Source organism: Mus musculus, chromosome 7, assembly GCF_000001635.26.
Source record: "Mus musculus strain C57BL/6J chromosome 7, GRCm38.p6 C57BL/6J".
Taxonomy (NCBI): Eukaryota; Metazoa; Chordata; class Mammalia; order Rodentia; family Muridae; genus Mus; species Mus musculus.
The window spans coordinates 15,746,925-15,759,519 of record NC_000073.6 but is presented as its reverse complement, the minus strand read 5'-3'; the positions used below and the strand labels follow the sequence as shown (position 1 = coordinate 15,759,519).

At 40.7% G+C, this 12,595-nt stretch overlaps 1 protein-coding gene across 1 annotated transcript; it reads right to left on the bottom strand.

The window, feature by feature from the left end:
• Positions 1 to 245: 245 nt before the first annotated feature.
• Positions 246 to 9,150, bottom strand: Obox5 (oocyte specific homeobox 5). The gene is made up of 4 exons (NM_145709.2): positions 9,037 to 9,150; positions 1,767 to 2,028; positions 1,442 to 1,641; positions 246 to 981 (listed from the first exon to the last, which is right to left on the bottom strand). Exons 2-4 carry the CDS (start codon positions 1,981 to 1,983, stop codon positions 523 to 525), a joined length of 876 nt encoding a protein of 291 aa, NP_663755.2. The 5' UTR covers positions 1,984 to 2,028; positions 9,037 to 9,150; the 3' UTR covers positions 246 to 522.
• Positions 9,151 to 12,595: the final 3,445 nt, after the last annotated feature.

Genomic DNA, 12,595 nt, shown 5'->3' with positions numbered 1-12,595 from the left:
ATGCAGATGATCAGAGTTGACTTCCAAACGAACACCTGTGAGAATGCCACTGTCTATAGTGTCACTCCAGGAGAGACTACACTCTTTTATGACTCCAACTCCAAAGACACTTGCATACATGCATTCTTGCCTTTGCATGCATAAATATTAGAGGAAGATGTCTGACAGAATGGGTTGGATGTGGAACTCTGGGTCAGGGAGACTAAGGGAGTAATGACTGCAAAAATGAATAAAATAATGAATTAAAAGAAATTTAAATTTACTATTTTCTCCTTTTATTTAATGAACATATACTCTAACAATAAAAAAATAATAGGCTAAACTGACTTTAAAACAATCGCACTACATAAAACACAGTGGTATGTTGCTTCTACAGATAAGACTGGTTATTTCTCCAAATACTGAGAATAAAGGTGTGTATAACACACTGCTCCATGGCTGTAAGGCCTGGACTCATCAAAGACCTGAAAGGTGTCAGCTGGGGTGGAGGGGTTTCTCAGAGTAAGCCAGTCATCTGATATGTCAAAAGTCTTCAAGGATCCTTTGCCAGAGCTCGTCTGCAGATGGACCGGAATTGTGAGCATCCTCTGGGGCTTGGGCAGCATATGCCAGCCTGACTGGAGCTTCAGCTACTGCTATGTCAGTCTGATATTCAACTGCTGCTGATTGACCAGAGTTCCAAGCTGTAACAGGGGCATGGCCATCAAGCAGGTATTCTTGTGGACAACACATGTCCCCATCACAGGCCTGAAAACAATACAGGGAAGATTCCTGGCTGCAGTTGAATTTGGGCATGGAATCCTCACCAAATGTGCCTGAACACATGGACTCTCCATTGTCAGAGGCAACAACAGGTATGGAACCAGGAAAATGGGTTGACTCAGAAACCGCTTTAGAGATTCCATTTGACTCTGGCAGTGCTTGTTTAATATTCTGGAGGTTCATCCGCCTGTACTTAGCTCGGTTGTTCTTGAACCATATCTGAAAAACAAAGCAAACATCAAAAGAGTACCTCTTTGCCCCCAACTGGACCACAAGGTGAAACTTTTGAATCAGATTTTCTATAACAATACTTCACAAGTCACCAGGAGAAAGCATGAGACTCAAGATCCCTAGGAGGTTGTAATAAGGTAGACTGTGTATGAACTGACATCCCCCCTCTCAAAAAACAAACAAACAAACAAACAAACAAACAAACTGGGGAGATTGAGCTAGTATGCCCTGTGTTTTAGTAGGATATCTGATATCTAGGTCACTGAGACCCTACATGGGAATAATGTTCTTTGATACTGGTACTCGGTTACTGGAGAATGGATGCATCAATATACACCACCTATATCTGTCCACCCTCCCCTAAGCCTTTCAGAAGCACACAATACAAGTGCCTAATGAGAAAGGGGACATTGCTGCTGTTGGATTGAGGAAAAAGAGAAAAGCTAACCTTGATCTCCATCTTTGTAACACCAACTGATACTGCCAGCTCCATAATTTTCTTCTCGTTTGGGTACTGGCACTCATCAAAATGTTTTTGCAGCAGGCGCTGCTGTTCTTTGGTGTACACAGTGCGTTCTTTTCGAAACTTTCTTGAAGCCATTGGGCCAGTTTGTTTGTTAACATATTTATCTGACAGTGGCATAGAACCTATGGGAACATGCAAACAAGAATTCACTGAGGGTCTTTTAAGTATCTGTTGACTTGGATGCCCTGAGAGTCTTCTCAGAGTTGGTAAATATGGCCCCTTACAGCACCTGGTTTCATTTGGATACCTGATTGTCTTGATGATCCTTCAGACTCTTGCTGAAGTAGGTTCCTTTCAGGGACTGAAAGACTTGATTGCATTGTACTTCCTGGGGTCACTAGGGGACTCTGACTCATTTGAAAAGCTAAGTTCCTTGCCGGTTCTTGAGGTATTTGGGATCTGATTTCTATGGGTATATTTGAAGCCACTTGAAGTTTTGGATGCAAGGAGGGACCTTCTGCCATATGTGTGTTCTGAACTTATTGGAGTATGTTCCTGTACTGGAGAACCTGGTAAAAGGAAACACAAGAGAAAAGCTCCAGATAACCCCCATTTACCCATCATGCCAGCCAGCATTTGTTGTGGACATTTTGGAGCAGGAATCCATCAGGAACCTCATTCTTTCTGAACAACTGCCTCTGTTTCTCAATCTTACAAGTATTTTCAGTATTGCAATAAATATGCATTAAACAGCAGTGTTAATAAGAGACTGTTAGTTCAGATGGGCTGACAATTGGATGTTCTCCCCCTATGTTTAAATATTCTAGCTCCTGCCCTTCTGGCAGGCAAATTCTGCTAAGGCAGACCACCAACTAGTCTGCCCCTTCCATGTAAAAACACAGCCTGAAGGCATCCCAAGAGTTCCTGTGCATGCAGGGAACTCCCACCAGCTTCTCTGCTCTACTGAAAACACCATAGCCTAAAGACATCTCAGAAGTTCAACTGCACACAAAACAACCGATAACCAGCTCATCTGCAACCCACCCCTGAAAAAACACAGCCTGAAGTAATCCCAGGCATTGTGCTCAAAACACAGTCACTGACACAAATGACTAATCACATCCCAGGAGTTCTTCTAAAAAAAAGCCAACATCAATGGGGAAACTGAATAACACTCTTCTCAATGATACCTTGGCCAAGGAAGGAATAAAGAAATATATTAAAGACTTTTTAGAGTTTAATGAAAATGAAGCCACAACATACCAAAACCTATGGGAAACAATGAAAGCATTTCTAAGAGGGAATCTCATAGCTCTGAGTGCCTCCAAGAAGAAACGGGAGAGAGCACATACTAGCAGCTTGACAACACATCTAAAAGCTCTAGAAAAAAAAGGAAGAAAATTCACCCAAGAGGAGTAGACGGCAGGAAATAATCAAACTCAGGGGTGAAATCAAGCAAGTGGAAATAAGAAGAACTATTCAAAGAATTAACCAAACGAGGAGTTGGTTCTTTGAGAAAATCAAGAAGACAGATAAACCCTTAGCTAGACTCACTAGAGGGCACAGGGACAACATCCTAATTAAGAAAATCAAAAATGAAAAAGGAGACATCCAAAACACCATTGATCCTTCTACAAAAGGCTATACTCAACAAAACTGGAAAACCTGGACAAAATGGACAAATTACGAGACAGATACCAGCTACCAAAGTTAAATCAGGATCAAGTTAACGATCTAAACAGTCCCTTATTCCCTAAAGAAATAGAAGCAGTCATTGATAGTCTCCCAGCCAAAAAAAGCCCAGGAGCAGATGGGTTTAGTGCAGAGTTCTACTAGACCTTCAAAGAAGATCTAATTCCAGTTCTGCACAAACTATTCCACAAAATAGAAGAAGAAGGAACTCTACACAACTCATTCTATGAAGCCACATTTACTCTGATACCTAAACCACAGAATGATCCAACAAACATAGAGAACTTCAGACCCATTTCCCTTATGAATATTGATGCAAAAATCCTCAATAAAATTCTCGCTAACCAAATTCAAGAACGCATTAAAGCAATCATCCATCCTGACCAAGTAGGTTTTATTCCAGGGATGCAGGGATGTTTTTAATATATGGAAATCCATCAACGTAATCTATTATATAAACAAACTCAAAGACAAAAACCACATGATAATCTGGGTAGATGCGTAAAAAGCATTCGACAAGATCCAACATCCATTCATGATAGAAGTCTTGGAAAGATCAGGAATCCGAGGCCCATACCTAACCATGATAAAAGCAATCTACAGCAAGTCAGTAGCCAACATCAAAGTAAATGGTGAGAAACCTGAAGCAATCCTACTAAAATCAGGGACTAGACAAAGCTGTCCACTCTCTCCATACCTATTCATCATTGTACTTGAAGTCCTAGCCAGAGCAATTAGACAACAAAAGGAGATCAAAAGGATACAAATTGGAAAAGATGAAGTCAAAATATCACTTTTTGCAGATGATATGATAGTATATATAAGTGACCCTAAAAATTCCACCAGAGAACTTCTAAACCTGATAAACAGCTTCGGTGAAGTAGCTGGATATAAAATTAACTCAAACAAGTCAATGGCCTTTCTGTACAAAAAGAATAAACAGGCTGAGAAAGAAATTAGAGAAACAACACCCTTCTCAATAGTCACAAATAATATAAAATATCTTGGCGTGACTTTAACTAAGGCAGTAAAAGACCTGTATAGTAAAAACTTCAAGTCTCTGAAGAAAGAAATTAAAGAAGATCTCAGAATATGGAAAGATCTCCCATGCTCATGGATTGGCAGGATCAACATTGTAAAAATGGCTATCTTGCCAAAAGCAATCTACAGATTCAATGCAATCCCCATCAAAATTTCAACTCAATTCTTCAACGAATTAGAAAGAGCAATCTTCAAATTCATCTGGAATAACAAAAAACCTAGGATAGTAAAACCTCTTCTCAAGGATAAAAGAACCTCTGGTGGAATCACCATGCCTGACCTAAAGCTTTACTACAGAGCAATTGTGATAAAAACTGCATGGTACTGGTATACTGACAGACAAGTAGACCAATGGAATAGAATTGAAGACCCAGAAATGAACCCACATACCTATGGTCACTTGATCTTCGACAAGGGAGCTAAAACCATCCAGTGGAAGAGAGACAGAATTTCAACAAATGGTGCTGCCACAACTGGTTGTTATCATTTAGAAGAATGTGAATCAATCCATTCTTATCTCCTTGTACTAAGGTCAAAACTAAGTGGATCAAGGAACTTGATGGGGGGACTTTTGGGATAGCATTGGAAATGTAATTGAGGAAAATATGTAATAAAAAATATTAAAAAAAGCTGGTTGTTTGAGAGAATAGACAAGATAGGTAACCCCCTAGCAAGTCTAACAAAGGGCACAGAGACTGAATTCTAATTAAGAAATTCAGAAATGAAAAGTTAAACATAACAACAGAAACTGAGGAAATTCAAAAAGTCATCAAGTCCTACTACAGATGCCCATACTCAACAAAACTGGAAAATCTAGATGAAATGTATAGTTTTCTAGACAGATACCACATTTCAAAGTTAAATCAAGGGTAAGTAAACCACTAAACAGACCCACATACCCTAAGGAGAAAGAAGAAGTAGTTAAAATCTCCCAACCAATAAAATCCAAAGTTCAGATGGCTTTAGCCCAGAAGTCTACAAGACATTCAAAGAAGAACTAATAACAATATTCCTCAAACTATTCCATAAAATGGAATAGAATGAACACTATAGAATTCATTCTAGGAAGCTAATTACTCTAATACATACACCACACAAAGACACACTTAACAAATGGAACTTCAGTCCAATTTGCTTCTGAATATCTGTGCAAAATTACTCAATAAAATTCTAGTAAACTCAATCCAAGAACACATCAAAACCATCATTCACCATGATCAAGTAGGCTTCAGCCCTGGGATGCAAGGTTGGTTCAATATGTGAAAATCCATTAATGTATACTACTATTTAAACAAACTCAAAGAAAAAAATCACATGATAAGCTCTTTAGATACCCAAAAAGAATTTGACAAAATACAACACACCTTCATGTTAAAATTATTAGACAGATCAGGAATTCAAGACCCATTCCAAAAAATAATAGAAGCAATTTACTGCAAATCAACAACCAATATCATATTAAATGGAGAGATACTTGAAAGCAATTCCACTAAAATCAGGAACAAGACAAGGATGCACATACTCTGAATATGTATGCATTCAATATAGTACTCAAAGTTCTAGCTAGAACAATAAGACAGCCAAAATGGATAAAGAGGATACAAAATTGGCAAAGACATATTAAAGGTATCACTCTTTGCAGAGTGTGGCAGTATACATGAGTGACCCCCAAAATAATACCAGAGAACTTCTACAGCTGATAAACTTAATTAAAGTGACTGGATAAGAAATTAACCGAAATAAATCATTAGCCTACCTTTATGTCGATGATAAACAAGCTGAGAAAGAAATTAGGGAATCAACACCCTTCACAAGAGCCACAAATAATATAAAATATCTTGGAGTAAGTGACCAAACAAGTGAAAGATCTGTATGACAATAGCTTCAAGTCTCTCAAGAAAGAAATTGAAGAAGATCTCAGAAAATGGAGAAATCTCCCATGCTTATGGATTGGAAGAATTAACTTTTTAAAAATGGCTATCCTACCAAAGGCATTCTGTAGATTCAATTCAATCCCCATCAAAATCCCAACACAATTCTTCAAACAAATGGACAGGGAAATTCTCAAATTCATTTGGAAAAGAAAAAAAAACCCTAAGAATAGTGAAAATAGTTTTTAAAAATAAAAGAACTTCTGGGGGAATCATCATCCCTGACCTCAAGATACACTACAGAGCAATAGTGATAAAAACTGCATGGTATTGGTACAGAGCCATACATATTGATCAATGGAATAGAATTGAAGACCCAGAAATGGAACCACACACTTATGGACACCTAATCTTTAACAAAGAACCCAAAAATGTACAAGGAGAAAAATGAAAGCAACTTCAATAAATGATCCTGGAGTAACTGGCAGTCTGTATGTGGAAAAAGGAAAATAGATACATATTTGTCACCATGCACAAACCTCAAGTCCAGGTAGATTAAGCACCTCCATATAAAATCAAACACACTGTATCTAATAGAAAAGAAAGTGAGAAAGCCTTGAACTCATTGGCACAGGAGAAAATTTCCTACAGAGATCTCCAAACGCTCAGGCTCTAAGATCAAGAATTGATAAATGGGACCACTTGAAACTGGAAAGCTTCTGTAAGTCAAAGGACATAGTCAATAGGACAAAACAACAACCTACAAATTGGGGAAAAAAACTTCTCTAATACCACATCCAATAGATGGCTAATATCCAAAATATAAAAGAACTCAAGAAGTTAACTACCAGAAAAACTGAACAACCCAATCAAAAATGAGGTATAGAAGTAAACCGAGAATTCATAACAGAGGAAACTCGAATGACTGAGAAACACTTAAAGAAGTGTTCAAATTCTTAGTGATCAGGGAATCGCAAATCAAAGTGACCCTGAGATTCCACCTTACACAATCAGAGTGGGTAAGTTTAAAAACTCTGGTGACAGCAATGTTGGAGAGGAACACGCTTCAATTGCTGCTGGGAATGCAAACTGGTCCAACCATTCTGTAAATCAATCTGGGCTTTCCTCAGAAAATTGGAAATAGATCTACTTGAAGATGCAGCTATACCAATCTTGTACATATACCCAAAAGATGCCAGACCAAGGCACAGGGACACATGCTCCACTATGTTCATGAAAGCCTTATTTGTGATAGTCAGATATTAGAAACAACCCAGATGCCCCACAATATAAGAAAGGATACAGAAAATGTGGTTCATTTACACAATAAAATACTACTCAGCTATTAAGAACAAGGACATCCTGAGTTTTGCAGGCAAAAACAAAAAGGAAGGAACTAAAAATTATCATCCAGAATGCCATAAATCAGATCCAAAAGGGTATGCACGGTATGTAATCACTAATAAGTGGATATTAGCCAAAAAAAGTAGAGAATACCCAGAGTACAATCCACAAAACTCAAAAAGTTTAACAAGCCAAAGGGCCAAAGTGAGGATGACTCAATTCCACTTGGGAGGGAGAAGAAACATTCACAGGGGGGGTGAAGGGTGGACCTGGGTGAGAGAGTGGAAAGAGAGGGGAAGAGGGGAACATGATCAGGTATTGGGTTGGGAGAACAGGACTGAAACCCTGAGGACCAGCAAAAGAATGGAAAGAGGTAAGCTTGGGAGGTAGGAGCTAGGGGGACACTCCAGAATAGCAGAGGCTTGGGAGTTTAGAAACTCTTAAGACTCAAATGGAGGGACTGTAGATGAATTACCTACAGTGTGGGAACTTGTAGAGCCAACCTCCAGCAGAAAGATAGGGCATCAAGTGAGGGAAGGTGTTGTTTTTCCACAGCTGACACAGACTTGTTCTTGTCTGAGAAAACTGCAGAAACAAAAATGGCGAAGAGCCTGAGGAAAAGGGGATCCAGTTACAGGGCCCGAATTGGGATCCAGCTCAAGGGGAGGCACCAAGGACTGACACTATTACGAAGAACATGGTGTGTTAAAAAAAGGAGGCCTATCATGACTGCCTCCCAAAAAGACCTAGCAAGCAGATGAAAGATTCAGATGAAGATATTTATACCCAACAAATTGACAAAAGCTGCTGACCCCTGAGGTTGAATTAGGGAAAAGCTAGTAGAAACTGAGGAGGAAGAGGGCAACCCTATAGGAAGTCCAGCAGTCTCAACTAACCTGAACACCAGAGATCTCACAAAAAATTGGGCCACCAATAAGGCAGCATACACCAGATGATGTGAGGCCAACAACACATATTTAGCAGGAGACTTCGGGTCTGGACACAGTCAGCAAAGACACGCCTAACCCTCAAGAGACCGGAGGACCCAGGGAGTGGGAAGGTCTTGTAGGGTAGGGAGCGGGGATAAGGGACATCCTTTTGGAGAAGGAAAGAAGAGGTATGGGATACAGAACAGTCAGTGGGTGGAACAGAAGGGGGATAAAATATAGCCTAAAAATCTTGGTAAAAAAGTTTAAATAAAATTTATTTTTTTAAAAAAGGAATATTATAGTAAATGTAAAAAAAAAAAAAAAAGGAGAGAGAGTCCTAGATTCTCCTTCTTTCTTCTGGACAATCTGTTTCAAAACAACTAATGAAGGGCCATGAAACTGGCAAGATCCAATAGATCCCATTCCACACTCATCCATCTAAGTGCTTTGATGATTTAATTACTCTGGATATCAGAAGACTCTTACACCTCACCCAGATAACCCCTGTTATTGAATTTCAATAAAGTCAAATAGCCTTAAATGAATCTCCCTATATAGGACCCTCCCACAGGCTCTACCTTTCATCCTCTCACAGCCAGGAGACATTCACACCTAGTGGCCACACCCAGTCTTCTGCCTATGCACAGGGCAAATTTTAGGCTTCACCAATCAAAAACCCATACAAACTACAAAAACTTACCAAGGCTCCAACATGATATCCCCTTCACACAGCAACCTTAAATATTTCACGCAGTCCACCAACTCACCAGGAATCCAGAGGGTTGCTATAACTTGCTAAATCCTATGTCTGTTTTAATTCTACTCAGAAGACCTGCCCTTATATATCTCTGCAAACTTGGAATTCAATGCTCCTCCTTCACGTTGGCTCCACCCACTTGCAATATTCAAATCCTTAATTCTCACCCACCATTTGATGCTCTGAAAGTTCCTGACAGAATGTAAAAAGTCACAGCAGCTCAAATTGTCAAGATAGATGTCACTGTTAGCAGAACTAGCTTCACTGTTTTAGAAAAATAGAGGTGCACAATGCTCTGGCCATTCCAAGAAACTTTGTGTCTCCCAATGTTTTGACCGTTCCTTGAACCCATGTGTGTGCCCACTGATGAAGCCCATTGCCAGGTGTTTATGATATTGGTTGCTGAGAAAGAGTCAGAAAATCTCCCCAGCAACCACAGCCCTCCCACTCCTGAGTTGCTACACCTGCACCAGACTCTTTCCTTGAACCCTTCCCATACCCATTTCTTGAGAATAGACATCGTTCAGATCTGGAAATCTCCTACTCCCCCCTTCTCCTTTCTCCCCTGAGGGCCTATAAAAACTGGGACCTCTTTCCTCTTGAGGTCGACCTCTCTACCCCAGCTTGGGATTTGAGTTGTCCCTTCCACTAGGAAACTGTTTCCATCTGTGTACCAGTTTGGAACACCTGGCCATGGCTGGTCCCGTAGATCACTTCGAATCCCAATTTCCTCCCAAAGGATGTCTGCACAGCTGTGAACGGGTGAGGAATCATCCATTTCAGGCAGGAAGGTAGCAGAGTTGAGAATAGCAGGAGGAGCAAACACTCCCCGTTCAGGCAGCAGCAGACTCTGGTAGTGAGTCATCTGGGCATTTGTCATCCATCAGTCTGGGGGCTGACGGATAATGCCAGTTCTGCTAGCACTCTCTTGGTCCCCTGCCAGCATTCTCTCTCTGTGGCTGCAGCATAGTGCAAGTCATCAACATATTGAAGCAGAGTAATCTGTGAGTTTTCAGCTCAGAAGGAGGCTAAATCTCGATGTAAAACCTTATCAAAAAGGGTGGAGGAGTATTTGAACCCCTGGGGTAACCGAGTCCAGGTCAATTGTCCTGTTTGTCCAGTGTCAGGATCTCTCCACTCAAAGGCGAATATGGGCTGACTGGAGGGATGTAACTTCAGGCAAAAGAAAGCTTCTTTTAAATCAAGCACTCTGTACTATTTTTTGCTCTGGGGGGAGTGAGCTGAGGAGGTTATATGGATTAGGAACAGTTGGATGTATATCTTGGACCCTCTTATTGACCTTTCTTAGGTCTTGGAATGGTCGATAGTCACTCGTGCCAGGTTTCGTTACCAGCAGTAGAGGAGTATTCCAGGGTGACTGGTAAGATATCAAAATACACAGTTGTAATAGTCTCTGAATATGTGGCCTGAGTCCATCTCTTGCTTCAGGGCTCATTGGGTATTGTCGCATATCTATAGGGTTTGCATCCATTTTCAGTCCCACAACCACAGGGGGAAATCATACAGCCATTCCCATACCTCCAGTCTCTGCCCATACTCTAGGGAAAGCAATCAACCAATCTTTTAGGTCTGGCACCTCCGTTTGCTTTATGCCTTCATGCAATCTGTATTCTTCCTCAAGCTGCAGGGCTAAGACTACGGAGCTGGGAGATTCTCAAATTACTCTCGGCCCTTCTTGGGTAAATATTATCTGGGCCTTTAATTTAGTCAGAAGATCTCTTCCTATAAGCATTGCGGGACACTGAGGAATGACCAAGAAGGAATGACTCACTTGGCCTTTCCCCAGATCTACAGTGCGCACAGTGGTCCAGGGGTATTGTTTCTGACCAGTGGCTCCAATCACTATGGTTCTTTTATTATTTAATTTTCCCAGTGGATGTTTCAACACAGAATGCTCTGCCCCTGTGTTAATTAAAAAGTCCATGGGAGTCCCCTCCACTATCAGGGTTACCCTAGGCTCCAGGAGGGGTTCCAAGCCCTGTCTCCCTTATTCATCATCTTTCAGAGTCAGGACATTATGGGCCCTTCCCTTCTTCTTTGGGCATTCCCGTGCCCAATGTCCTTTTTCCTTTCAATAGGCACATTGGTCCTTCTCTAAAAGCTTCTGGACAGATCTTCCTCCTTCAGGTCTGTGTTCCTGGTTGCCCAGGTAGCCTGTCTGTCTATTCTCTGGCTTGTTCCTTCCTTCACGTTCCCCTACTACTGCAGCCAAAATCCTGCTTGAATTCCTCTCCTGTCTTCTTTCCCTCTTATTCTCCCTCTCTTGTGATACACCTTTTCTGCCTCCCTGACTAAATCTTGTAAAGCCATGGCATGTAATCTTTAAAAGCAATAGCAACCTCGACTTGTTGGTTAAAAGAGTATAGTATCTATAAGCTTCTATCAATCTTTCTAGAAAAACAGACTGAGGCTCTGTAGGGCCCTGCATCACTTCTCTTACTGGAGCCAAATTGGTGTGGAGTCTCATCACTCCCTTTTGGGGTCCATTTGCTTGCATAACCTTTTCTAATTTTTTTACTCTGAGATAGTCTATCTTTGTTGGTTGGAATCTAAAGAACATCCCTATTGATATTGAATGTCTACTGCTAGGACTTGGCTGTAATTGAATCTCCACTTAGGAAAATCTCAGCAGCTCCAATTTCATCCCTGAATATCCAGTGGATACTCTCCCTGTCCCATTGTGTGGCCCCACTATGTATGGTCAAGGTGAGGACATCAATCTTTTTTTGGTTTTTGGTAGTTTTCTATTTATTTGTTTCTTTCCTGTTTGTTCTTTTTGAGAGGGGATTTCATTGGATAAACTCCCTGGCTGTCCTGTAACTCAATTGATAGAAAGGGCTAACAAGGAACTCAAAGATCTGCGCACCTCTGATTCCTCAGAACTGGGATTAAAGGTGTGATCCACCACATCTGATTTTGAGGACATCATTATTACTTCAGCAGACATACTCAATTCAGATTTGATTGTGTCTGAGAAAATATCACAGCTTTTGCCCCATCATTAGGGGTTTCCAGTTCAGTAGAAATTAGGCCTTCCCTCTTCAATAAATGAATCGAGAAATGGGTGTCATCTCATTCTGTCATGCAGGGGTTTCTTGCCCACTGGGGTCACCTCTTAATTTTTCCCTTCTTTCTAAACAGTTCATGTAGTCGTCAACTCGCCAGGAAACAAGTGGTCTGCTCCAGCTTCCCCAGTCCTGTCTGTTTGAACTCTACTCAAAGAACCTGCACTTAAATATCTCTCCAAGCTTGAAACTCATTTTTTTCTCCCAATATTTCCATCCACCCACTCCACAGAACCTCAGACTGTCATGCTTACCCACACTTTGGTGCCATTCAGGTTTCATCCTTACCTCATGTAGGCCTAGTCTTGTAGATTTAATTACTCCTGCTTATTTTCCTTTGTTTTTGTTTTGAGACAGTCTTTCTGTTATTATAGCCCATTCTACAGATGACCTGGGGTCAGCCTCCTGAGTCCTAG